Raw genomic sequence first — 27,868 nt, 5'->3', positions numbered from 1 at the left:
CTGGCGGTTGGACTTTGTACCACGCACCCCCCCACCAGATATATCCATACAAAGGAGGGGCAGCGGGAGCGGAGTCCAGGCCCTGCTGATACTCTGGAAAGAGCTCCCGAAGTGCTGCACACAACCCAACGCCAGCGCTGGAGGGAGGAGGAGCGGGGGGGAGCAGGGAGCCTGGGGGCCGCCTGGGGGGGGGCCGGGGCGCAGCGCCCCACAGCCTGCGCGGGGACAGAGTTCAACACATGGAAAACACTGACATTGGTAAAAATAGCAACCGCCGGGTTAAAAATAGCCGCTGGTGAAATACATGTGCGGTAACTTCTGAAACCCTCTGGGGAACTTCTCCCTTCTGATCCGCTCCTGCCCTGCTCCCTCTGCCTTCACCGGCAAGAAATCCCAAAGCAAATCCCTCTGCAGATTGAAAATATTAAAGAGGCACCCTGTACACTGCAGAGGATGAGCTTTGGGTATTTTTTGGCGTTTTTTATGGATTTTTTTTTGTTTGTTTGCGCGTGCTGCAACTTTGTGCCAGAGGGGGTGGGGGACAAATTCCTCTTTTGCTGAGCCTCCTGCATAGTCTGGGGACAGACCAGCTAGAAAGCTTTTCAGGGTTGGTTTTCACTTTTTTTTCTATTTCTCCTCATCTTTTTTAGGTGTGGTATTTTTTTTTTTGGGGGGGGGGGGGGGTGGTTTTATTTGTTTTTTTGTGACAGTGGTCCTGCTCTGCTTTGCAAGACCCTCGGTCACTTCCAGGCGTGCAGACCCGAGCGCTGCCGTCCCGCTCCGGCCCCCCGGCTCTGGCAGAGCCGCCAGGCAGCCAGCTGGATTATAAATCTCGCACAGAGCCGCAGAGAAGCGGCTCAAGGGCAGCAGCCAGCCGGGGCCCCAGCCCCAGTGGGGCCGCGCTGCTTCCTGCGGCCCGGAAGGTGCAGGCTTTTCTCCAGGGGACCGCGCGATGGCGAAGGGAGGGAGCAGTCAGCTGTGTGATAGGAAAGGACAGGGAGACCTTGAGTGGATTTTTTTCTTCCGAGCGGTCCCGTTGCGTATTGGGGTTGGTGGTGTTGAGGGGCCCGGGGGTCCTGGCCGGGGAGCAGTGGGGTGAGGCGAGCTGGGTGTCAGGGAGATGCTCGGCTTGCAGGGGGGCTCGCAGAAATCTTGTTCGAAATCTCTTGCAGCTCTGGCTATGAACTTGGCTTGTTTTGACTGGACTAGATAACTGAGGCAGAAACAATTATTGTGACAGACAGGCAGACCTGTTTCCTGAAGCTGCCCCAGCCACTGGGTAGGGAAAAACAGAAAGCTCCTTTAGTGTAGAGGCAACTACGGTTTCAATCAGACTCTCACTTTTAGTTTTATTTTTTGGAACTGAGGATCTGAAGCTCTCCGCCTGGCACTTTGTCACGCAGGTTAGGAGCACCGGGCGTTGCAGGGGAGCGTGCTGTAACATCTCCCCCGATGTCTGGCGGGGTCCGCGGGCTGCCCCTCGCCCTGCGCCCTGGGCTCGTGTCCGTGGGCAGGAGGGGAAGGTGTGAGGAGTGAGCCCGCTGCAGGGTCTGTGTTGGTGTCTTACCAACACAGCTGGAAAGCATGGCGTTATAATGCAGGTGGATGGATGCCTTCCCCCTTTTCCAGGTCTGGGGTCAGCCTCCAAGGTGTTGCGAGTCCTCCTGCCATGGCTGGAGGTGGCCGGGTGAGGGCATTTTATCTGGCAAGGGGAGGAAGGAGGTGGATGTCCGTAATTGTATTTAGTAAGCTAAGCCCTGAGCATTTAATTACTTCTTTTTTTTTTTGAGGATTGGACATTCCACAGCTTGTTTCTCTAGATCATTTTAAATTAGTTTTGATGTTTAAATGTACTTCAGATGAAGCCTGTCTAAATTCTTTAACCAGTATATTTTTGACAGCCCAAATATGCTTTCATTTGATAAAGTAGCGAAGAAAATACTTTTTGTATTTGAGCAAAGCTGTTTTGTTTTTAAATTAGGTTGTTCAAATCCTTCTAATTTGACCACTTCATATTTGATTCAGCTCATAAAAACTATGCAGAAACTCATATTACAAATATAAACTGAACATTCATTTTCTTATCAAAATATTATTATAGAAAAATATTAGTCATTCTTCTTGGCATAGTAAGCAAAGAAACATGTGGATGTGTTAATTTATTCCAGACCTGTCAAAGAAGGATAGTTTATATAAGTAAAATAAATAATTCTTGCCTATTTAATAATTGGATCACTTTAACAATAGTTGACTAATAGTCAGATGTCTGAAACACATCTTGGCCATTTCTGTTCTTCAGGGAATTTAACACATAAAGAATGTTTTTTTCCAGGAATTGTCATTTTAAAATTGTTACCTTTTTACATACTTAATATTTGTTGCCCTCCCTAATTTATTAAATCCAAACTGGGAGAAAACAGCTCAAATGTAACTGAAATTAGTCCCTTGGGAGTCTGCAAAGAAATTAAACTGAGATTATAAATCTTGTGAAGGAGTTTGAGATGGGTATGCACAAGATAAAGTTATTTAAAAAGTCTATTATTTTACTGTCTAGGTAAAAAGATTTTGTTTGTCAGAAATAGTGAAGTATTGGTTAGTCACCTGTTTGTTTTTTGTTTTTTTTTTTTGGTGGTGTTAATGGACTGTTGAATACATACGTCTAATTCCAAATTGCCTTAGTGGTGCAAGAATGAAAGTTAAAAAAAATTTTTTAAAAAGTCTCGTGATTATACTGTAAATGTAAATGTGTAGAAAATGTACTATAAATACCTATAGTATATTAAATTCCTGTATTTCCACATAAAGCTCTGTTAACTTGTTAGAGATTAAATTGTTAGCATTATCTTCTGAGTTATTCTGCTCCTGTTCATAACTGCTTTAACATTTTATGTTTTCCCAACTTTGGGAATGCAGGTGATGTGTTTCTTCATGTTGGTAATTGATAACAGCTAGTTAAGATTCTCTTAGGATTATGGTTTTTTAGATGACAAAATTCCACGATCATTTTTTTTTTTCATTTGCCTGAGCTTTAAAGAAATCAATCCTTTGACTATGTTACCTCTACATAATAAAATTAACTCCCCACTCCTGCCAAAGGTGTTATGGTGAAGATATCATTGCAAACATACACAATAAGGACTGAAACGTTCATGGGTATTTTTACTACCCTCTAAAATAATTTTTAGAAATATGTAAGTATCAGATTCTAGAGTACAGTGATAATTTGCCACGTTATTTGAAAGGGGTAACTTAAGTTATTAAAATGTCAGATAAACTATGTTTGTTTAATATAGATAATATGGTAAGACAGTTTTGAGAACATGTGAAATACTAGTTTTTGATGACAAAGATATTCTACATCTGGACAGTCACAGCTGTGGTCTTGCTTTCCTTGTTTGTTCAGGATGATTTTTACAGAAGCAGAATTTTTGGATGCATGGTAGCCAACCAGTACTGTTCTCTAGAGAGTTAACAGAAGAACTATATTTTGTTAGAAAAAATTAGTAGAGTAATTGCAAAGTAAAACATCTCTAAGATAATTACTGTTTTTCCTGGTAACCTTTTCCTATTGCATGTTATAAAAGGGGGGGGGGGGAAGAGTTGAGTCAACCTTTTTGATGCTTACATTTTTCCTTGGAAACATCCCTCTCTTTCTCTCTCTTTTAAAATTATATTTAAAATATCAAATTTAAGATGGGATACCTAAAATTTATTAATTACAATTATTCGATTTGCTTCTTCCTTATATTATAGTAACAAATTTTTTATGTAGCCTTAATATAAGCTAAATATTTAAATTTTTGAATTTTAAAAACAAGATGGATATTGTTAATGTTTTTCATAATTTTGTTGTAGGATTTTCTTAATGAATTTATAGTTGATCAGAGTTTTCATGTAAATAATATTACATGATTATCACATTAGTATACTTTATTTTGTCAGTCTTACTGTAAACTCTGTGCTAAAAGCCATAGAAATGCCTGAGAATGGTTAAGATATAGCTGAAGATCATTCTGTACATTTATACTGGCTGAGTGCTAAGGAGTCAGCTTTGTCCTGAATGTGAACTGTAACCGTAGTGCTAAACATTGCAATTGCAACATCTATATTTAAAGGAAAAGTAGGGAATTTGATAGCAGCAACCACAAATAGAAATTTGGGAACCTTAAATGACTGGAGAAAGCGATACCTGATCATTTGGTTTTGAACTTCAAAAATCAAATTTTTTAAATCATGATGAAAATAAATTTTTAACATTTTTCTAAGTGCTAGAAAATGACACATGGAAAACTTGTGTTCTGAGAAGCTGTAGCATAGTATTTCTAAATAAAAGAAGGAATGCAATTAGTAAGATGCCAATTATGACATTTGTTACTTATCCTTAGTGTTTTTTTCCCCTCAGGGAAAGTTAATTAATTAAAACAAGGAAAATGCTGGGTGTCTTTGGTGAAAAAAACACAAACCCAACTTATTCTTGACACGATTCAAATAATAAAAACCTCTAAATGCTGTCTCAAGCCAGAAGACTCCCAGGAGCTGGAGCTGCCTCAGAAGCTCGCTGGAGGTCTGATCCTGCTGCCTCAGTGCTGCACTTTGCTTTCCTGTGAGCAGCAGCGGGAGCAGGCATTTAAATTACTTCTGATTAAAAGGGAGCACGTTATCATCAGAAGGCCACGCTGGACAGGGAAACGTATGGCTGTTTTAGCAATGATTTTTGATTAGCTATTTGCAGTACTAGACCTGCAAAACTCTAGTCCCTTTCTGTTTTTTATTTATTTTTCTTAATACTATTTTTAATCATGCTTTTTTTTGTGTGTGTGAGAAATGTCGGGAAAGGGCAGCTTGGCAAAAAACTCTGAGCATTGACTTGCTGTTTGCATATTTGGGAAGGATTCCCTCTGAAATATTCCTAAGGCTTTAGAAATCTGGAAAGGAAAAAGAAACTTGCTACAGTAAAACCACTGATGCAATTAACATTTGCTAAAGTGACGCAAGGCTTTCAGATGTAAGAGCTACCTAAAGAGTTTGTTTCCATGCTGCTGCCCGAACCGAGGGACAGTACCAACCTATTATTCCAATTTCTCCCATCAGATTGTGCCGGTTCTGTTGTGGCTTGAGGATGGCCCTCGCTGAAATGCTAGCTTTAGTTCTGGAGCTCCTCCCTCGTCCCCTGTCGCTGCTGAGGATGAGGACGAGGACGAGGACTGACCGGTGCTGGTGCTGGGTTGGTGCTGGGTCGGTGGGCGACGGCTGGGGCAGAGCCCGGGTCTCGTGCAGCTGCAGCCCTACATGCGGGGCTGCAAGCTCAGGAGTCGTGCGAGATGGGTTTGCTTGCTTGAACAGCTGCGAAAAAAAAAATGCAGTCATGATTATATGGCGGTTAATAGTGCTTACCCAGATATTTTTTTTTCTCCTCTCTGCAAATCCCTCTGAGTCAGAAATACATAGCCAGGTATCTAGTGCATACCTCCCGTATCTTAAACATCACCTCTACGATCTCTCCCTTGGGCAGCATGTAGCTGCCAAAACAGACTCCTGCCGAGTATGAAAAGGCATCCCCTGTGAAGAAATGAAGCATTTCTCCCAGCATTTTTGACAGAGCAGCTGTCTGGCGTAACCAGAACTGCAGCTGGAGAGCCCCGGTCCTACTCATCCTGCCTTTTTTGCGTGGAGTTTATAAATACGCGCTTCTGCTCATGCCGCTACGACTCTGGGAGCAGATAGGCTGCTCGACTGAGAATCCCTAAATGCACTGTGCATCACCAAACGTGCAGAGGAGGCCGTGCTCTGATGCACAGCCCTGGGCAGTGAAAATCCTCCAGCTGCCGGCAGCGGCTCTGCCTTCCTCGCCCTCCATCCCTGGCACGCGTTTCCGAGCTTCCTATATGTGCAAAACTATGGTATATTCTCCAGTTCCACCCACAGCTGTTGCCAGAGGCCGAGGCAGAGCCCCTGGGAGCTGCGTTCGTGTTACTCAAACGCTTTCGTGCAGCCCGAGGGAGACGCCCGTTAGCGCTCCTCTCACACACTGCTTCCATGGATTCGTGCATCCCCTGTGAGCCCAATACACAAAGCCCTGCGTTGCCATGAGAGTTGTGTTGGAGAAATGCAACTTTAGATAGGATTTGAAAGTTTCGCTAGCCATATTACGGGTTCAGTCAAGCTGGAAAGTGGATATGGTGCAGAGGCAACACAGCTGCGACTGCCTCGCGATGCAGCGCTGGTGGCCGATGGCCCCCTGGCAGCAGATCGGCTGCCCCTAAGTGGGAAAACCCAGCTCTGATTTTGAAAGCTACGTGCTGTGGCTGTGTTAAATATGGGAGCTTTATAAGCAAAGCTGAATGCTTGTTGCATTCGCCTGTAGGCCAGCGTCTGGAGCACTGTAGTTGTGGTCGCTGTCGTACAGTACGCCTGCAGTGCTCATGCAGGCATGGTCATGGGGTTTTCCCACATATTGTTGTGTTTTCTAATAAAAAGCATGAACGATGTGGAAGGTGTGATGCTGAGAAAAGCAAATGAGCAGCCGGCCTCGTACACGGTACATTTTATGTTGGCAGTTTGGTGAAATAGCCGGCAGAGGATAAGCATTGCAATAGCAAGCGTGCTGGTTCAGAGGCATCATGCATTAATACATATTATTTTGGTATTATTTGGATTTACACTGAGCTCATCCCTGTGCTAATCTGAACGCTTTGCTCTTATCCAGGCCGTTCCAGGCTGCCCGTACAGTGAGTAGACAACCAGCCCGTCGTTTCTGTAATTCGTGTAATCTAATTACTGCCTGCCAGAGCAGCGAGTAACTTCTGCTACGAATCCATGATGTACTGCCGTGGTGCAGATGTCTGATCTGGAGTGAAGATCAGCTGAAAATGTACTGAGGGCTCTTCAGTGCATCAGGAGGCTGAGGTGCTTCTGGGGCTGGGACCGTGCTTGAATTTGTCTCTTAGTGTCTGCCTGTGTGCACTTCAGAGCATGTGATGATTGACTACAGCAGTTTAAAGACCGAGAAAAATGATGGGAAGGAAACAACCACATCTTCCTCTAGGTCAAGGTAGTTGCTTTGTCCTGTAGGCAATTAATTTTAAGAAAAAGCCTCCCTCCCTGGCAGCCCGGATGGGCAGACCTCCCCTCCAGGCAATACAAAGAGTTTTGGCTGCTCTAAATTCACTCGTTTGTTTTTAAGGAAAAAAAAATAGAACATTAATTATTATTTGTAAAGGGTTGGATTCTCACTACAGAACAGCCCAAGTAAAATAATCATACCGTAGGTACTTTGCTTAAAGCATTTAATCCATTTAGTTTGCTGTCATTGCCCTGCTGGCCACTGTTTTTGAGCCAGAAGTGGCCAGGAGTGCCTGGTGGTGCTGTTGGTGGCTCCCCTGATGTTTATCCACTGATTTGGAGCAGCGATGAAAACTTCCCTTTGATGCAAGCCTGACTGGTCCAGCAGCATAGTGCCAGCGTGAGCAGGATGTGAATCTAGTATTATTTTTTTTATGAATGCATTTAAAACCAGCCATTTTGCAGCCCTTCCAAAAAGAAAAGAGAAACAAAGCCCACCCTGACAATTCCCTGCGTGGTCCTGGTCACCATTCGTTATTCCCACCGGGTGCACTGTTTTAGGGGCCAGCACCTGTGAGAAAGTGCTGGTTTCTCAGTAGCTGGAGAGGAAAACATTACAGGTACTTGCTGGCTGGAAAAGGGAGATGCAGCAAGCAGCAGCTAGTTGCAAAATAGCCGCTTTAAAGCAGAAGCTGCTTGGCTCTGCCAGAGCTAAAGGGCCAGCCCCAGAATGGAATGCTTATAAAAATAAGATGGTAACCATGCAGCGGAGGAGAAGGAGTGGAGACCAGGAAGTTTCAATGTTACATACAACACGATACTCTGCTTGGAAAAATATTGTCACAATTATAGAGATACGGGCATGGGTCCATAGTTAAAAGGCATAACCAAGTACCTATCATTAGGGCGATTTTAATCTCTCATTTCCAATTTCATCTGTGGAAGAAACTCCTTTGGCTTGAAAATTCTCATGTGAAATGTTGAGCCAAAGGAGATGTGTCTCGTTTGGGGAAAAGTTTGAAGTAATTGGTTAAGGCTGTTTTTGAATTATAGAGGAGGAGAAATTTGTCTTATACCATTTCAAAACATAACAGTGTATTGAGTTATTTAAAAATTTACAGGATGATGGATTTATTTTAGTTTAACCATGTTGATATTTATCTGATGGTTTGTTTTTTTAACAAAATGGAAGAAAATGCTCCTTTCATGGAACCTGATGCGGAAATAAAAACAAGACAGCAACCTATGAAAACATAAATGCTGCAGATCCTCAGTCATCCTGAGTAACCGTGGCATATCTTCATTTTCTATACTTAAGAAATCTTGCAGTCTATACAAATAAGGTTTTTCTCCTTTTTATAATAGTGGAACCTGATCTCTGTCTTTGTGGTTTAAAAGACAGGCTATTCCTTGAGCTCTAATTATATCCAGAGGGCCAACTTTCTGTTGGGTAGGGGCTGTAGATATGCAAGAACTAGCATAAACTCTGACTTCACTCTCCTTCAGTAGTCTCAGAGATGCTGCAGTAGGCCAACGTGGGGTACTGGGGAAGGGACAAATCCGTTCAGAGAACGAGTGCTCTGATGCTTCTCCTTTTCTTTGTGCTGTCAGCTGGAGAGGTGCTAAATTGTAGCACTCCTCCGGGTTTAAAAAGTGTTTAAGAACACATAGTCAAAATGCTAGAGAGAAGTACTAGAATTCCTGCTAGTCCAGCATCTTAAAAATTTGGATAAAAATGCTGAAGCGCTATTTAAATCATCTCTGTCTCGCATGCTTTGTGTTTTTTTTTTCCCCCTTCCCTCTCATGAAGCATCAGAATTAAAATACGGACACTGATATTTTATCATCCTTCATTAAGGGCTCAACAAAAAATAACTTCCTGGCTTTATAATGAAGAAGCCACTGCTGAAAACTGAGGTGATGTTCCTCCTTTTGAGCTGTCAGTTTACATGCCTTCTTGTGGTATCCTGTAAAGAAATTAATAAATTACAGACACTTAACCATTGTTCTCATTACAAACGTGTAGGAGCTTTTGCAGTCGGAGAATTGCGATGTGCTACATCTGTTCTGCTGGAGGTTTTGCAGATCATACCAGGCTTGGAAAGCACTGAGAGGACCAATATCTGATGTGGTGCTCTGGGACTCAGCTTGTCCTGGCTTATACCTGGTGTCAGCTCCTGTCCTCGCCTGGTGCCAGCAGGAGATGGTGCAGCATTTCCCCGTGTTTTGTGAGCCTTGTTTGGAGCAGGCAGCACAGAGCCGGGCACAGTCCCCATAGAAAGAGAAATACTCTGTATGAATTTCCTAAGTGCTAGTATTAATGTTTTAGAAGTCTATTAGTTAATGCTTTGAAAGTGTTTTATTTACTAGAAAGACCTCGGCTGACACGATTCGCCTCAGCAAGCACTAAACATATGTATATATATGTCACCTTTATGAGGTCTACCAGAGTACTCTGTGGGCACTCCAGGGTGGTGCTTCTGCCAAAGATGTTGGTGTTTACTTAGCAAGCAAGGCAAAACTCTTCAGAACCAGAAAAAAAAAAATATGTCTAACAAAAATAGCTTAAGTAAACAGAGATGTTTCTCATTTGAGAGAAGGTACCATGTGCCTGTGTAAGGACACGATCCCTACAGAGTCTGGCCCACCACAGTTTATAAATAAATAAATCCAGAATGGAAAATTTAGAAGAATGGGAGAAGTACAAAGGCACAGACTGGTCGCTCACCATGGGAGCGTTGATAACACGCTTTGCCCTCAAGGATGCAAGGACCGCGCTGTCTTCACTCAAGCTCTTGCTGCTGGGGTAGTGCCGTTCTCCAGCAGCAGGCACTTGTTTATTAGTACTTATTTTTCAATCTGCTGCCCTTTGCTTCTCTTAGCAAAAGCGATGGGATCAGTCTCTGTGAATGGGTAGTTTAATATTTTCTGGTCATTTTAGAAGAATGGGATGTTGGTGATGCCGGTTCATTTTACAGCAGAAAACAAGTCACCAGTAGGAGAGGGCTGCTTGGCGGATGCCGCTGCGGTCTGATGGTGCTTCCCCGATACCACTTTCCTTACTGCATGCCTTGAAAAACAACAACAAATTCCTCTTCTACGCATGTGGCCAAGCGTTTCACTTTTCAACCAAGATTAGTTTCTGTCTAAGTCAGTTCATTTGCAGAAGTAAACCTCGGCGAGCCGCGGGCGCTGCCGCTCTGCCTGGGGTCGTGCTCCTTGCGGCCTGGCCTCGCTGAAGGCCGCGGCTTCGTTTTCAGCTGGGGCTGAAAGCAAAAACAGTGGTTTGAGGGCGTTGTGGACCCCGTCAGGGTGAGTGAGCTGTGCTGCGAATCCTCCGAGGACTGGGGGCACATGTAACTGCACTGCGTGAGTGTACAGCAGCATTACAGGGTGCCCCCTCCCCAAACCTGGGTGAATCTGTGCCTGGATTGACCCGACGGGTGGCTCAGCCTGGTTTGTGGATGGAGCTGAAGGCAGGTGACCTTTGCTATCTCGCAGCTTTATTGTCCTCTGCTCCATCTCAGGTATCGCCTGCATTTCCAGGAAATGCACGAAATGTGCAGGACAGAGTTCATCTTTAAGAGGCATCCTGCGAAGTTTCTTTCCTTAGGAAAGGATTTGTTTCTTGTTAGGAAGATGGTAGCTCTCTCTAAACTTTCTGTAGTCCATAAAAATAGAAGGAAGATGCGTTTACAGCTGTAGCCTAACTGCGTAGCTGGTTTTGTATTGCTTGAAGACAAGTTACTTCCCTTGACCTTGATGAGAGTTTCAATGAAGTTGCAGCAAAGGAATATAGCTTAAAATATAGGGTAGGGATGATGTCTGCCCCCTTTTAAATCTGTGATAACTGATAAGTATGAGTAACTTCATGAAGAGTATTTCAGATGGAGCTTAAACAGTGGAGGAGACTGGTACTTAAATTTCAGTAGATTATTATCACTTGTCTAGGCAGAAAATTTAATTCATTTCTGCATCAAGCTGTATTTTTGGCTTGTAAGACTGGATGCCTTTAAATATACCAGCCTTTATTTAAAGACTTAAGATGTAACATCACTACTTTGAAATGCAGACAGCAACATTATGTTATTTAAAATAGTAACAGAAAAATGTAATATCTGTGATACTATCAGCATGCTAGATATCATACCACCTGAAGCTTCTTGGGAGGTTTTCTTACAGCCCTGCTAGCTCAGCCCCTGTGTGGATCAACTTTTGCACATTTTTCAAGCCAGTAAGACTGCAAACAAGGATTTAGAGACTGCTAAGTAGTAAAATTGCAAAGGATAGACACCGGAGTTGGAGGAAAGGGACTCTGATATTTAGTTTCTTTTTCTTGGCATTATTTAGACTCCCAAATGACAACTTTCTAGTTTTCTAGCACAAAAGAGGCCTCACACTGTTCAGGATCTGCTGTAAAGTCCTAGTACAGATCATTCTGTTTCCCAAACAATTTATCTCGTTCAATGGTATTTTTATTTCACGGCTACAGTTTATACACCCTAGTTAATAGATGGTATTTTTGGAAACCTCCCATTTATCTAACAATAAAAGCCAGGATGGAATATCAGCTTCCATTTAGATTTTCCTGAATTATCTCCTGTTAAATCAATAACATTTTTAAAAAAAAATCCTTTCCTTTGCTTTTAAGGAAGAAAGAAAAAAAAAAAAGGAAATTAAAATGCTTTTTAAAACAAACACTGAGGGGAAAAAAGAGCATTGATTTCAAATAATTCAAATAGTCTAGGTGTTCTTGCAACATTTACATGATTATAAAATATTTTTTTAATCACAGGGATGTAACTGATTTACAGCATATACTGTGAATGCTAGAAGTAAATGTGTACCGGCCATCATAACTCCTAGTTAGTGCACATCAGTGTCATGTCTTAAATCCTAGCTGCTGGGAGAGAGACCGGGATGTTGGAGAGAGAGAATCAAATCAAAAAACTTTTTGACAAATTGACTTCCAGAAAATAAAAAATGTGCTACCTCTTTTTTTGATTAGACCCAACTACCTGAAAGGAGCTCTATGCACATAGTGAGTCGCAGTAGCACTTTCATTTCTGTCACAGAGGTCTAAATAAATGAATTGGCCATCTGCAATTAATTCGCATTGTACAAATAGTTTGAAGACTGAGTAGTCTGTCTTCTGAACAGAGCAATCTATTTTTAGCTTTTCAAGCAAGCCTGTTTTGTGTTCTTTGTAGAGTCAGCGACATTCTTTCAATTTTTCAGCTTAATTAACACAAAAGAAATTGTAATCTGAGAAGGCAGCAGAAACAAGAACCCCCTGAAAACCATGAATTTGCAAGAGAGCAGATGATGGCAGCTTTGCAAAAGATAGACAACTGGCAAAAAAGGAAGAAAAAGTTCAGAGCAGTTTGTGGGATTTGGGCTGGATATTGTAAGGGCTAATTTTATACATACAGCTTGTTGATTTACAGTTAGTGCTCACGGGTCCTGTAACTAATGGTGAATTCTTTAATCTGAAAATGATAAGGGCCACAGAAAGAACATTTTCACAGCTTTCTGAAAGAGCTGATAGTTACAACAGAAGATTACTGGTGAATAAGGCAGTTTTCTGTAGAATTACGTACAGATGTCTAGCCTGGGTATGAACGTTGGTGCCTGGATGATTGAGGGAACACTGAATCCCCTCTGGCTGGATTCTGTGCTTGCATTTGTGGGTAAATCCTTATTTCAAGCTCACATAATATCATATATATACACACACACACTCATATATTTCTTAGAATCATGCCCTGGTAAATGCAAAAATATACTTGCATAACAAGTTGTATTATAGACTACATTAGTTAGAAGATTTGTAGTGATCATTTAAGAAAAGGAAGGCATAGGTTATTGTGCAGAGGGATTCTAGTTAACATGTTACTTCTAGATACAAAAAAAAAAAAAGGAAGTAAAAAGCTGAATAAACAACAGAATACCAATTGCAATCAGTAAATATTAAGAAATAGTACTTTGAAATAACAAGAAAATTGCTGTGCCTGCTGGCAGGTGCTTTTCTGCTTAGATGTATTAAATATACAGCATTAGCATTGCTGTACATTAATATGTATAGCATGTAAGCTTCCCAATTAAGTATCTTCCCAAGTATCCGTTTGTGGGTGCTCGTTTAAAATATGCAAACAGAAAGAGGAGCAGTTATAAACCTCCCCTCTTTGAATGTATGCAAAGAGCTCGGAAGCCTGAAGTCCGACTCCAAAAAGCATGCCAAGGAGGGACTCAGGCAGCCCCGTCCAGCTGGTTGCCACTGCAGCCCAGAACGTGGGAACACATACGTATTCCTGCATCAACTGCAGCTCCTGTAGCTTTGTGTTCCTGAACAATCTTTTAAAGATAAAATGTAGATCCTGAGTTGTATAACATGGATTTTTTAGAGGTGTTTAGTTGCGTAAAAATACAGAGGAGTTCCTAATGGGATTCTTTTGCAGATACTGTGGTAGTATGAAAAATAAATAGATCCACACAGATCCACCTGGAAGCCCTTTCAGAGGTCTACCTGCATCTTTAGATACCAAGATACCTTTTGAAATCTGGTCTTTAGGTGCTTTTGATTTTTTCTCCAGCTGAGTATCAGCTTAATCTGGTTCCTTCCCAATATTTGTGTATGAAGAAGTCCTGTCACTCATTACAGAAAAAATGTGCACAAAAAAGGGTTTAAGAAGATGAATTTAGTTTTCAGAGTTGTTTCAAATACATCAAGTTGAAGTAGAATCCATGTCTGACTTCTGATTAAAATATGATTTTTCAGTTTGTTTCATAAATGTTCTCCTGCAGAGTGCCATTGGCTTGTCCAGCTCTAACCAGTTTTGTAATACAAGAGCCTCACCTCTTAAAATAAGTACTGGGGGAGACTTTCACCGAGGAGGGCTTGCAAGACTGTGTACTCTTTTTTTACTTACTGTAGAAACAGGCTCTGTTTTCTATCTGTAAATGAAAACTGCAGCTGAGCAGCTGGGGGGAAGGGGAACATCGCTGTTCTCAGTAAGAAACAATAAGGAATTTATAAAGCTGTTGCAAAGCTTACATGAAGGATTAAGAAGGTGTGTAACTGGTATGTGGAGTCAACAGACAAGTGATGCTGAAAATAGAAAGAGGAGTTCTGAGCTGTGGTGGGAAGGTTAGTTTGCTCATCTAGAAACTTGGGAAACCTAAGTGAGGTAGCCCATAAGTTTCTTTAAAAGCACTCATTTCAGATTCAAAGGCTGCACAATACCAGATTTGATATGCACTTCTAACTAGAGGTAGTATAAAAGCTGCTGATCAACACTGAAAGTTGGTGATTATATACTATAAAAAATCAGTTTGCATACTTTTACATGAATTTGCATTGTGAATTTGCCCCACCACACACAGTGCTAAAGGAAGTAGAGGAAAATGCATGTCAGTAAGATCCTTTTCAGAATCTAAAAGCAGGCAGAAGAATGTAACAGACACAACTAATCAATGAACTGGGATTTAATTATTATTTGAGTTTTACTTACAGAAGTTTTCCATTCTGGGTAATATGCAGACGTGCCTTTTATGTCTGAGGGCTAAATATACTCATAATGCTAATCTGTTAATGTGTTCACTGTTTTGATTTTTATAAAGATTTGTGGGCATTCATTAAACAATTTCAGTGCATTGAAATCAGCAAGATAGATTTCCGTGATCTTCTCCATACTCTTAAAGTTTGATTTTTGGATCTTTATTTAAAGAAAAGTAAATTTCATTCTGAAAGTGTAGTTAAATACAGCAAGAAAACAGGAAATGTGTCCTAAAGTATGGGGTTTTTAAGACTTCTAACAAAGTCTATTTAAGGATTCTTCTGCAAGGAAGCAAATTCTGAAATACCTATTTATTGTAACAGTTGTAACATAGGTAAGGTAGTCAGTCATACCATTGGCTTTTATACTCAGCCAGTTTACCTGCCAATATGAACAAAGACTTAAAGGCTTACTTTTTATTAGAATTTATTTTCATGCGCATTTCAGTTAAAAAACAATGTGAACCTCTCACTTCCTCTATAGTATGCTAAACATTAATTATTTCTGAAAGTAATCAAGCAAAACTGTCACTTCTAAACAGATGTTACCTTGTTGTGGCATCACATGGAAATACAAAGCCAGTCTCGGTGTACCGTATGCACAACGGATCAGATATCTTCAGGATATATTGCACATGATGCACGCATTTTGCATAGATAGCCTTCCACCTGACCCGTGGTGTTTGCACTTAGAGTTCTCCACATCCACAGTGGCCCTGTGGTCACATCGCAGGTGAAAAACCCACAAACGTACGGTAGCTCGTCCAGTTGATGTTCCTCACTGTACGGAGAGGATACTACTTGCTCGTCGTCATCGCTGAGAGCCCCGTGAGAGCCCCAACCAGTACTCCAGCAGCGAGCAGCTGCTCTGCTTCACTGTTTGATCTGTAGACAGTGCTGACTCCATGGCTTATTCTCTGGTCCGAGCTTCAGAGAGCTTGATAGGAGCTTCTAATTGCAATTTAAATCTGTCCTCATCGCTTTGATCTGCCTTGCAAGAAGCAGTGGAAAACGTCCATGTTGTTCATGAAAAGGAATCACCACAGAAGGGGCACCAAGTCTTGCTGTTCCTCCTCCCCTCCTCACTTTACAGCTGCTTACTGCCAATGTAAAACATGAAGATGCTTTTTCCGTGACAGAAGTGGAGTGAGAGCCATGTCAAGCAAAAGCCACGGGTCTGGCTAAGCATAGCACAAATCCCTAGGTCAGGACTTGGAACTCAGCCTCCTGATCTCTTATCGAGGTCTTTTCTAGTCTGATAATCACATTATTAAGGGGCCTGATCTTTTAAAGGGGGGATGTAATTGCAACTTACATTGATTTTGATGGAAGTTAGGGCTACGTGGAAGTTCTGAAGTACTTTATCCTGGCTACCATAGTTGCTTCATGAGATTCCTTCATTTCAGTCTGGAGATTCGCAGGAGATCAAGACAAAATGTCTATAATATGTGGAATTCTGGATAGCTGATATGCTAGTTGAAGGTCTGTATGTTTAGGAACTTAATTTTCTATGCATGCATTTTAAGCAAGTTAACATAGTAACTTTTAATGCTGCAGTAAATAATAGATCTTTCTCTCAGAAGAAATTGCAATTTCTTTACGACATTGCTTATGTTCATGCAAAGCAAATGCTGCAAGCAAATCAGACAGTAGAGGGAGCACAAGTTAACAGTCACTTTTCCCAGTGCCATGGGATAGCCGCATTAAATGTGTGTAAAACAGCTAACAGAAATGGAAGAAAGAAAGAAAAGGGGCAAAGCCATGTTGCTTAGTGGCATACTGGATGTGGATGAAAGGGCTGGAGGTAACAGGTTAAATGCCTGAGTATTAGAGAATGGGGCTAAATATGGCATATTAATGCAGCAAATGGCAAGGGGCCAGATATGTTAGTTCATAGATCTTAACGTGCTTCCAATATTTGGGTTTGAGTAGGATTAAAAAACAGAAAGGAGTTTTTTCTGGTTCTGGTTTCAACAGAGATGGAATCTCTGAAGAGCAATTTCAGCACTGTGGAATCCAAACCCAAATTCCAGTCTTATATGACCTTAGGATCCAAGCCACAACCCAGCGTCATTTCTTCTGTCCGTCTGTACCAAATATTTGATAACTCTGCTCTACAAAATCACTTGCGTGCAACTACAAAATGTAGTTAGGTGATTGTGGCTCTCTGAAAATAAAACCTAGCTCTTTGACAATTGATACTTACATCAAGAATGGTGTGTGAATTTAGCCTCTACCTCTGGTTTAAAAAATGTAGCATCTCCGAGGTATGATTTTCTTGTGCTGTGTGCTAGACGTGTTTACATTATGCAGTACCACAGCTAGGACTAGTTGCTAAAATATAAGGTTTCTTAGGAATCAGCTGCATTAATGACTTTGTTATAACTGAGGATATAAATGAAAATGACATTTATATAACAGACTTTCCAGTATAAAAGCCAGAGTCTGCTGGCTATAAACACTCAGAAAGCTTTACCATGAAAAATTGTAACAATCAGGGGTTAGATGTTACATTTAGAGAAGGTGTAGGGCAAGACACATGAATCGACTGCTTTTTTGTCATCTTTTTCCAAGTGGAATGACTTGAGCTAAAGTTAACTTTTTGCTCCTTAAGAAGATTATATGGTTCATAGAAAAATAATTCAAACTGCTTAATTTTTAAAGCTTTTTTAATAAGAAAACTTCAAAGAGGTTCATTTTAGAGTAGCATTCAAGCAATGTAGGTAAGGTAGTTAAATATTCCCCCACCGAAATGTAGTTTGAAAAATAGACTTTTATGGCACCTATACAAGTATTTCTATAGATCCTTATCTGTAAGAACAGCAACATATTTCTTTTTTTTTAATTAAAGATCATTATAATTGCTAATGTATGATTCTTTGGGGGCATATGTGAGTCAAACTGTGGTTTAGAGAACACACACTTTAAGAACACCTTAACCTTCACTGAATCCTTCGTCCTGTGCTGTAACCTCTGTGCTGAATTAAAATATAGGCCTGTATTTGAGATACCCTACATCCTTGCCAAGGAGAGGAGCACCTCCAAGAGGAGAAATGAGAAAGCTGGGAATCATTGAAAATAACTGAGCAACATAATTTTGTAAGATGGTGACCATTTTGCAGAGATGTAGATTAGCACTTTGGGGAGGAAAAAAAAAAAAACAAAACACCATTGAAACCAAAGCAAAGGGGCAGAAGAGGAGTTCAAATTATTTAGGGAAGCAATGCTCTCTCACAAAGAAGCAAAACAGTCTAGAGAGAGGCAGACTCATGGCTCCAACAAAAGGTAATGTCAGGCCAAGAGGTGAATTCAAGCCTGTTTGTTTTTTTAAATTGTATTTTTTCCTTGCTTATATGTTTTTGTTTGCTTTTTGTTGGTGGTTGTTTTTTTTTTTTTGAGGGGGGAGTAGTTTGTTGTTTTTGTTATTCTAAGACTTAAGTGTTTATGATTAAGAGGTTCCTTTGCTAAGCCTATATTGCTTTCTTTCATAAACCTTTAAGGATGCCACTGGAATACTGGAGTTTCTCACAGGCAGCATACCCTAGGGTAATATACCCAAAGAACTGTCTCCAGAAAATTGGACCATAAGTGTTGATGTGTCCAGATATGTGGCTTACACGATGAAGTGCTCTTCAGCTCGGGTCTTCAAAGCTAGTCAGTAATGATTCATTCGCACTGCATATCTGTCCAGACACGAGAACTTGATGCAATAAAAAGATTTCTTACTCAAGTATTAAGAGACCGTAACAATTACATAATTGTTACTAGGGCAGGAGGTCTCAAGTCATGGTAGATTATTATTGTCATGTCTTGCCCCATCTTCCTGTCTGTATGCAGACCAGTTTGGTATGCTGGGATCCAGCCTGTAGATCTGTGTACTTCTACCACCTCTCACCTGAGTCAGCTGCTCATATCTGCAGGTTTCTCATTGGTGCTTATGTAAACAGACCTTGGGTAGGACACTCTTGGGCAGTGAGATTCTGCAGTCCATTTTCTTAGATAGTGAAAGCACTGCTTCAGCATTTCACAGTCTTCATTTCACAATATAATAATTCCTTAGTTTCAGCTCTCTGGTAATGGGAATTCCTTTGTTCATCCCAGGCAAGCCAAGCTGAGACAAGGAATTTCCTAGTCTTTGTCACTTTACTCTTAAACAGTACTTAGCATATACAGATTTCTGAAAAAATAGCATTCTTGCATGTCTTTACTGCACAGTTTGATCTTGTAGCTTGTTTTTGTTAGATGCAGACAGCATCCCTGCACTTTCCGTCCACTTGGCTTGTCCACTGCAGTCTCTTTCATAGAGTCTGAAGCTCATTCTTTCTAACCATTTTTTTTCCTCCAAGCCAGCTTTTAGGGTGGAGAATTAAAAATTATTTCTAGGCTAAGAGCTGGGAGTTGATCTGTGCTAGTAGATCATGGTGGTTCTGTTTCTGCTTTGTGGCTGTAATCATTCAACTGGATACTGAGTCTCTCCAGTAAAACTAATGCTTTAATCCACCATGGAGGGTATGATATAAAATAAATTTAAACAAACCTTATAGTCAGGATGATGTTCACAACATAAGACAGAGTTACCGTTTTGATGGGGATATATTTGCAGTGTGTCACAGTGTTTCAGTGTGCCTTTGTCCCTTTTGCCTGTCAGAATTGTGAATGTATGCACTCTCTCACTTGGTTCTTTACTCAAGGAAAGCAAAAACAGGAAGCTTAAACTCCATTTTTCTTTCAAATGAATATTAATGGAAAAACATTATGAGGTACTTGCTCAGTTCTATAATAATACACATGTCCATTCATGAGATGGTCCAGAGCAGAGGATTAGGAATACAGAATTTAAGACTGAATTTGAAAAGGCAGCACAGGAACTTCAGGCCTCAAAATATCATCGGAAAGTTTGGCTTTATTTCACCCTGTCAGCCTGGATACTCCTTACAGCACCACGATATTCATAATAAAGAAATAAATTAAATCCACCCCTTCCTGTATGCCTCACAACACTCAGCACTGTGCATGCTCAGCACATGTGTAGTTTTGATAAAGAGACATTATCAAGACTGAAATCATTTTAAACAAAACAAATAATGTGGCTGCCCAGCACTTCCTCTGGAAGTAGTTCCTTGGACAAATCTTCCTTAAGGCTCATATGTATGGAGTTAGTATATCCGTCAGTAACACCGATTCACAGAATTTTTGAGGATAAATGTATGGCTGTGTATTTTATATATAGGGTGTGAAATTCAGCCATGCGGGAGGGCCCTGCCTCCAGCTGGGGCTGCGGGTGCCAGGAGGGCTCGGCCTTGCTCCCCGCGCCAGGCCGCGGTGGGCCGGCGGGGGGTTAAGGGTGCACCCCAGCACCCCCGATGCCCATCCCGGGGCTCAGGGTTCCTGGGCATGGTTTGGCAGAGCAGCTGCCGGGGGTTTAGCCGGAGCACCATGGCTTGTGGGGGCCAGCAGTGGTGCAAAGCCATCGGGTTCCCTGCCCCGTGCAGCATCCCTGGCGTAAATCCCATCTCCTCGGCCACTTTGAGGGCAGGGTGAAGTTCCATCTAAGCGCTACGAAATGTCGCAGTGATCCCACCGGGTGAAGCTGGGGGTGTCCACGTGCAGCGCTGTGGTCACACAGGCCAGGTTCACAGAGGCTGTGTGGCTTGGGGCTGGCACCCTGCGTGTCCCTTTGAGTCGGAGGGGCTGCGGTGCGCTCCTCGCTCGGCGGAGCAAGGCTCAGCTGTGCGACGCGCTCTCTGTTTACACAGCGGAGACGAAGCTGTAAAAAAGCCCATTGCTTCAGAAGCAAATAGGTCACTCTTAGTCAGACAAGAGAGCATGCACGGAGCAATGGAAAAACAAATTCGTTATTGTAACACCGAAGAGCGTAAAGCAAACCTGGAGGTGACCGGCAAAAGAACACACCACTGGGTTTCTGCCCTGGTTGGTACTTTATGGTGTATGAAGAAAGACTGAAAACTGTGCAGGCATTTTAACAAAAAATTTTCAAAATAAAAAATATCTTTGTCTGATACTTTGAATGTAGCAAGCATGCTGGTTCTGGCTTTCCCTGACTTTGCTGGAGGGCCTAGGGCAGAAGGACTCAAAAGAATACTAGCAGCTTTCGTAGCATTTTCATTTCAGAAAAGCAGTGTTTTAAGAGAGGCTACATTTTCATTTAATGTTCCTGAGGACGTCTGAGTTAAAATAGGTGTTAATAAAAAGAAGACAGCCTATTAAAATTGCTTCCTTTCTGAATAATTATTTTATGATGAAATATGTAACAGAAGGGCTTAAAGGTCAGAAGTGAGATCAGGGTCCCTTGGTTCTCGGTTCTGTGCAGACACATCGGAAGCAAGCAGCTTACAACTTATGTGACAAAGGCAGATAAAAGATAGTTGGAAAAAGAGGCACAGAAGGGGGAAGTGGTTTGTCCGAGGTCACGCACAGATCGGTGGCCGTGCTAGATCGAACGGCCCACATTAGGTCAGGTCTCCTGGATCCTGTTCCACTGCTTAATCCCAGAGCTCACCTCTTTCCCATGGACATTTTTGTTGGTTTCTGTGAGCGTTCGAGCAGGCCCGTGAGCAAAGTTAATTCAGACACTATTTGAATAGAAGAGAAGGAATGCTGAAGACATACCCTGTGCTAGGTCTATCAGAGGGCACAATCCTGCATCTCTGCTGGGTTTAACGTGGCAGAGGCAAAGTCCCTGTGTTGGGCCACAGGTTCTGAGCCAGCCTGGGGCTGGAGCAGGGTCTAGAGCCCGGACTCCTGCCTGGTTCCCACAGCCCTGGTGAGAGATGTGCTTGCTTCTGGCTGGTGTCTGAGATGCAATGACAAGGGGAGTCTTCCGTTGCATACCTAAAGGCTTTGAGACAATCGATTGTTTTATATATGTTGCTAAAATCAAAGGGAAAAAAAAAAACAAAAAACAAACAAACAAAAAAAACACCGGAAAGACTTACTTAGAGCATTGGGAAAGGGTCTAAATTCTGCAATTGCCCTAGGGTATGTGGGGCACTCTAATTTAACATCAAGGCACTTAAGAAGTAATGATGCTGTTACTTTGCCAGACAGACAGATTCTTCCAGGAAAAATAGGGTACAAAAGACCCCTATTCTATAATTCTGTCTGTATGTAATTTTAGGATCTAGGCTTAACAGTTTTCCATGTAAAGAAAAAAGATGGGAGAAAATACTCTTTTTGAAAGGGAACACTTTCAGGCCTTTAGCAGTGCAGAGAAGGAGGAGCAAAAGCACAGTTCTGTTATTCCTTGCAGATCATCTCTAATAATGGCTCCTGGTATTGAGAGTACTGCGATTTGCTACCACTAAAATATAAAATCATTTTGAGTGTGAAAACCTGAGCGTTGTTCTATTTAAAAAAAAAAAAATAAAGTTAAAGAGAGGAATGTTTACAGCGCATTAAAACCTGTGTGACAACTTAACAAAAACTATTTTAACAATCCTCTTATTCCCCTTCCTGTTATGCTCCATAAAATGAGAATGCAGTGTCAGTAAGAAGCAAACACCGGTGCAGCGGGCGAGCTCGCCGTGCTGCGGGAGAGCGGAGCAGGCTGGGCTCCGGCTGCGCCTGGCTTGTGCGCAGCCCCCCGCGCCCACCCTGTGCGGCTGGGCCAAGCGCTCGGTGCCAGGACTGCTTGGCGCAGCGTGCTCACGCTGCTGCGCGTGCTGGGGAGGCGAAGCCAGGAGCCTCCCTGCTCTCTGCTAACCTCCACGGTAGAGGAAAGACTCGGGAGCTTGGTGCTTCCTTGCAGGAGCTAGCTGTAACCTGGTATTTAGAAAAACATCAGCTTCTAGTACTTCTGTGGGCTTTGTGACCCAAACACAGCAAGAATTAAAACAGAATAATTCTTTACAAAAGAAGTTTGCAGTCAGGGGTAGGTCTGGCGTGAATGTTGACAAATATTGAAACTAAATCTCAGAAACGAGATGTTCCAATTTTTTTTTGTAATCAGCATTCCATATGTGTTATGCGGAGAGCTAGGATGTGCTTGTACTGTTGTTACATAAGAGTTGTTTGTGTTTTGTTTTTTTTTTCTTTACAAAGTACGGTGCAGAATGCATGAGTAGTGAGAAGGAATATCATGAAAAAAAAAAGTTAGAAAATAAGAAAAGCTAGTAGGTGAAAAGCTATTACTCAGAGTTTTATTTCCATAATCCCATGAGTTCCTTAAAGTCCCTTTTAATGTTTCTCAGAAAAAGCTTCGAAGTGAGAGGAGGGAGGCAAGTTTTTTTTTTTCTTTGGTTTAAAGGAAGGTCTCGGTTAATTCTGTTAGTAGACTCTGGGCTTGTTTTTATTTAAAAACAAAACAAAAATCCCTCTCAAGTTTAGAATTTCTGTATGGAAACATTCTTCTTCTTTGCCAGGGAGGGAAGTATCTCGTTTTCATTCTGTTTGTTTTGGAGTATCTGTACTTAAATGTTTTGTGTTTGTTCTTTATTGAATACATTAGTGGTGCATTAATTTCTTCCTGACAATGCTCGTTTTATTGCATTCAGATAGGCTCGCTCTTTCCCATATGACAGACAAACTTGTCGTTCTGCTTGATGACCCTGGTTTGCCCTCCCTGGGTTTGATTGATAATGGCTTAATTTCCAATCTTGTTTACCTATTAATACTTTTAAAGTGATTTTTTTCTGGTCACTGCAGAAGGAACAACTGGAAAAAAAAAAAAGCATGTTGGATTCTTGCTCCAACTCCAATCTGTTTGCTTTGATTTTCCTTTTTAGATTATTGTTTGGCTTTAATTTGTTTGTTTCTCCTTTAAATGGGCTTGGGATTACTCAAGGGTTCCTTGTTCAGCAGGTCAAAGGGTAACGTGGAGACTTTGAAACTGTCTCCCTTTTTATCACCAAGTTTTGTTCTTCCAAGAGTCCAAAGGATTTTGCAGGCCGATAGCTCGTGGAGGATGCCTCCTTCTAAGGAAGGTGCAAGCAGCGGGCCCGATTCAGTGCGAGGGGCCACGGGGCCACTTCTAGTCTTCAAAGCAGATTTAAAAAAAATGGATCCAAGTCTAAACCATATCCTAAATTAATCCTCATACGAGACTACCTAAAAGACTACGTTTACTGGGGATTAAATGCATTGAGATTGATGGGTCTGACACTCGAGTAGCAGTCACTTCTGTGGCCTACGATGAAGGCCCACAGCTCTGCATTTCTAAAGCTAAAAATATAAAGAGACTTCAAAGCAGAGAAGTATCAATATACAGCATGTGCTACTAAAAAATGTCCTTTAACTGAAAGAGTCCATCTGTCCCAGAGATAATGCCTACTTTTAAAAGAAGGAAGCCTGCTAGTGCTGCCCAGCCACAGCACTGTGAGTATGTAGGACAGCAAAAATGCACTGAGTAGTGCAGGCTGCTTACAAAAAATCACAGCTATTTCTTATTTCTGCAAAAGACTGCAATCCTCAAAGGTGCTTTGTAAGGGGGGGGAACTTTTTCAGCACCTTTCGAATATAAATTCACTCATTGTTTATTTTTTCCCAGTACTTTAAATCCCTTGAAAACCTTAGCAAGAGGAAAAAAAGAAGAAAAAAAAAAAGAAAAAACCTAACCACTCTAAAATCTTCATTTCTTACAAAGATATGCAAAGATAATGAATTTCAAATAAATCACAGAGTGGGGAAGAACAGATAGTTAAAACAAACAAACAAAACAACAAAAAAACCACCACATGTGTAGACATTATTCTACAATAGTGTATGTTTAGCTGAATTATAGGGTTGCAAATGCTCAGTGAAAAATAGATTCAACTATCTTCCCCTTGAGCCTTCACCTTAACATGATTAGCAGCTCTGACCCAAAATCTTAGGAGGGGAACAGGCTCATGGGTGTGAGTTCTGGGTGGAGGAGGTAACTCAGATGCATGGCTATAGCTGCACTTTGAGATTAGTAGTGAAGTGCTGCAAAGTTTGCTGTACACTGACGCCCCTGCTTGATGGCTTTAAATTGGAGAGTGTTTTTTCTTTTTTTTTAATTATTTTTTTTCACACACACCTGGCCCTTCATAGGTAAATCCTGATATCACACAGAGTATGGTTACAAAGTTTACAGCCTGGGTTTTCATGTGGAAAGAGTTTAAAGTGGGAGATCAAGTGTTGCTATAAGAACCATTTGTTTCACGTGTTCCCCAGATTAACTGAGCTCTGTATCCTCCCATTAAAAAGGCTTGCTGAAAATAAGCTATACCCTATAAATGGAAACAAAGGAAATCGTATGGTTAAATCACCACTGTTGCTTTTACTTTTTGAGCCAGAAATTTTGTCTTCTCTGCTGTAGCACGAACTGCGACACAGGCTATTCCAGTAGCAGCGAAGGCTGACAGCCTCCTCAAAAGCTGCATTGCCATTTGACTCCGGTTGCTAAGGGATGCTCAAGCGTGATGTAGTCTCTATCTTCCCTTCCAAATGAGCACACTGGTTTGGTCACAACTCCACCCCCGCAGTTCACAGCCAAAAGTTTATGAGGTCATGTTAACTGCGGACAGCGTGATCCCGTAAGGAGCCGTGCAACTGTCCTGCGTGAAAAGTAATTAACTGTTTCTTTTTTTTCTGTAGGCTGGGGCATGCAAAGTGCTCGGCACCTTCAACTTCCTAACAAATGTGAATTGTTTGCAATAGGAAATAAGGGGTTTTGTCATCCTGGAGGGTTTGGGGGGCATCTGTGTTGTAAGATGAACGTCCTGATCTGGAGCTAACAATTGCCTGTGAAAACAAAGGGTGACTAGTGAACTCAGAGCCCAACTCTGATCCACTGGGGCTAACAGTGGTGCTTCGTCAGGGTTGGAAGATGAAAGTTTTATCCATTTAGTTAGGAAAAATAAAAGAATGGAAAGGCATGAAGCGTGTGTGTTAAAAGCATTTTTTCAGCAGTATCAAAATCTCTGTTAAGAAAATTATAAATAAATAACTCCAAGAACAACTGTTGCATCTACATTTTCAAGCCAATGTTTGTGAATTTGTTTGTCTCTTACTTGCACATGTGAAGGTCCTCATTCACTGTAAGGGAGATTAACACAGAGAAAATGCATTGAAATAGCTATATGCAATGGTCTGTCAAATATAAAGGGAGAGTATTAAAAGGGAAAAAAGTATTTTCGTTATACCTACAGGTATTGTATGTAAATCTTAAAAGGACAGAAGTTTGTATATACAGGGCAGGGGGAAGCTTAATGGACCATGTACTTTTCTCTCACTTGTTCTGTCATTGATAGTCTAGTTTTACTTTATATCTGAATTTTTCTAACCATTTGTAAATCATGCTATATAGTCGTCCTTGCTTGGAAGAGCAAAGTCTGCATAAATTACAATCAACGGGACTGCACAACTGAAGAGAATAACTTTATTTACAGGATCGGGCTATTGTTGCAAATCTTCCCTCAGTCTCAGATGCCAGAGAATAGTTTTTGTGGTGAAAGCTGTAGAGGGAGAATTCAGGAATGAATTGCACTGAAATTCCTTAAAAAAAAAAATAAAAAAAAATAAGAGATCTGATGATTTTCATTAGAATGTAGAAGTAAGGCCAATCAGACTAAAAATCCAGTAAGTAAAGTTATCAAATAGAATAAAGTGGATTATGGATGTATGCAACTTTCCCCCATAAATATTCCATAAAATGTTATTCACTTTGAGAATATTGTTTCACACAGCTAAACTCCCTGTTTGTTGTTGTTGCTGTTTGTTACATTGATTGATTTGTGAAAGCCGTAAACTAGATGCATGTTGGTGTCTTGGAGTCTTTGCATTTACTTTAGACTGGGAAAAAAAATCTGCAACAGAAGCTGAGGCTGCCTGCTGTTCTATTTAGACACCAAAAGATTATCAGAGAATCTAGATTTCATCTGTAAGTGTGCAATGTGCACAATTTTATGGGTGTAAAATCTGATATCCCATTAATTGAAATAGTGCAGACTGAATCAGTAGACATAAGTCTTCCAATGTTTCTTTCATCCACGTCCACATTCATGTTGTCTTGCATTTTTGGAAAATATTTCTGCCTAACATGCAGCAGTGTCCTTCAATACACTCTTAAATATTGTCAACCCTCAAGTAGTTGGATTTTTATTATTTAGGCACTATTGCCATACTGACATTGATATCTTCTTTCTGTTTTCCTGTTCCTGAGACCGCAGGTTCTTCAGAAGTGTCTTATGTCTTGTGTCTCACCGTGTTCCAGAAAGACAAAAAAAGTCTGTTGACATGTTTAACAATCTGTGAGGGTTTTTTGTTGTTTATTTCAGCTTTTAAACCTTTCACACTTGAATAACATTTGAAATACAATGAGCTAATTCTCCATTCCATCGTAAGCAGATGGGAGTGTTGTAACTCAGCCGTGTGTCTTCCTTGTTCAACTGCCCTGTGCTTTGTTCACCTAAAAAGACACGGGTACGGATATACCAGGAGGGCAGCAATTCCTCTGCCACAGCGCGGTGGCTGACGGCTGTTAGGGGCCAGCCTCGCAGACCCAGACCCGTTTTCTGCTCGGACAGGGATCTGTACGCTGCAGGACACTGGCAGCTACGTAACAGCGACTCGGTTGTCGGTGGATGCTTCGGCACATTTACTGCTCCCCCTTCCCTAAGCTAGCTCTGCTCGCCTCTTGCGGAGATTTTAGCCTTTTGTGCACCTCCAGCAATAATTTTTATCTTGTTTGTGGATTCCTTCGTGAACTGTTTGAAGCCTGAGATCTGCTCCCTTCCCCCACAGCTGGTGACATGGAGGGAAGCACAGCCTGGAGGCTGGGGCAGATTCTCCCTGCTGCGAGAGGTGGCAGATACTGGCAGTTCTGCATTCTCTTCATACCTGCTACCATAAAAAAGTGGTGAGGTTTTATAACTTTCAGTCTGAATTCTGCTTCATTGATTCCTCTATACCTTGTAAATGCCACAGTTAAAATATATTTTAGTAATAAATATTACATGGAAACAACACAAGTAAATAAAAGACCTGTAAAAGATACAAGGAATTATTAAACTCTGCTTCAGGTTAGCTGGGGCTTCGCTGAGCCAAGTTTCTTTAAGGCCTTTGAAAACTGCCTTGGTGTAGAACAACACTCAGAGAAGTTGATCAGTCTCCAGACCTCTTAGGCTCTGTGTACCCCAAACTCATGGCATTTAAAATTACATGGAAAGCCCCAACAAATCCTCAAAGGCTGAGGTTTGGTGATGGAGTTCCCTGTTTCCCTTGAGGTCCACCCCTCTTCCAGCAAGGGCGACTAAACAGATGTATCTGGTG

At 41.5% G+C, this 27,868-nt stretch overlaps 2 protein-coding genes across 2 annotated transcripts in view; one reads left to right on the top strand and one right to left on the bottom strand.

Moving 5' to 3' along the window:
- Nucleotides 1-27,868, top strand: part of GNAS (GNAS complex locus) — a 151,928-nt gene that overhangs the window by 24,673 nt on the left and 99,387 nt on the right. The gene's annotated exons all lie outside the window — the stretch shown is intronic.
- Nucleotides 675-27,334, bottom strand: LOC308178919 (uncharacterized protein). The gene is made up of 3 exons (XM_080558185.1): nucleotides 5,468-27,334; nucleotides 5,067-5,343; nucleotides 675-1,702 (listed from the first exon to the last, which is right to left on the bottom strand). The coding sequence occupies exons 1-3, from the start codon at nucleotides 5,651-5,653 to the stop codon at nucleotides 1,638-1,640; spliced, it is 528 nt and encodes a 175-aa protein (XP_080414311.1). The 5' UTR covers nucleotides 5,654-27,334; the 3' UTR covers nucleotides 675-1,637.

Source organism: Anser brachyrhynchus (assembly GCF_964034855.1).
Source record: "Anser brachyrhynchus genome assembly, chromosome: 16".
NCBI classification, from domain to species: domain Eukaryota; kingdom Metazoa; phylum Chordata; class Aves; order Anseriformes; family Anatidae; genus Anser; species Anser brachyrhynchus.
This window is presented reverse-complemented; position numbering and strand designations above follow the sequence as displayed.

Excerpts from the sequence above, each read along its gene's own strand:
- LOC308178919 (XM_080558185.1), bottom strand. The coding sequence starts at position 5,653 with ATGAGTAGGACCGGGGCTCTCCAGCTGCAGTTCTGGTTACGCCAGACA. Across the intron at positions 5,344-5,467 it reads TGATGTTTAAGATACGGGAG|CTGTTCAAGCAAGCAAACCC; the intron begins GTATGCACTAGA and ends TTTTTTTCGCAG. Across the intron at positions 1,703-5,066 it reads GGGAGAAATTGGAATAATAG|ATAAAATGCCCTCACCCGGC; the intron begins GTTGGTACTGTC and ends TCCCCTTGCCAG.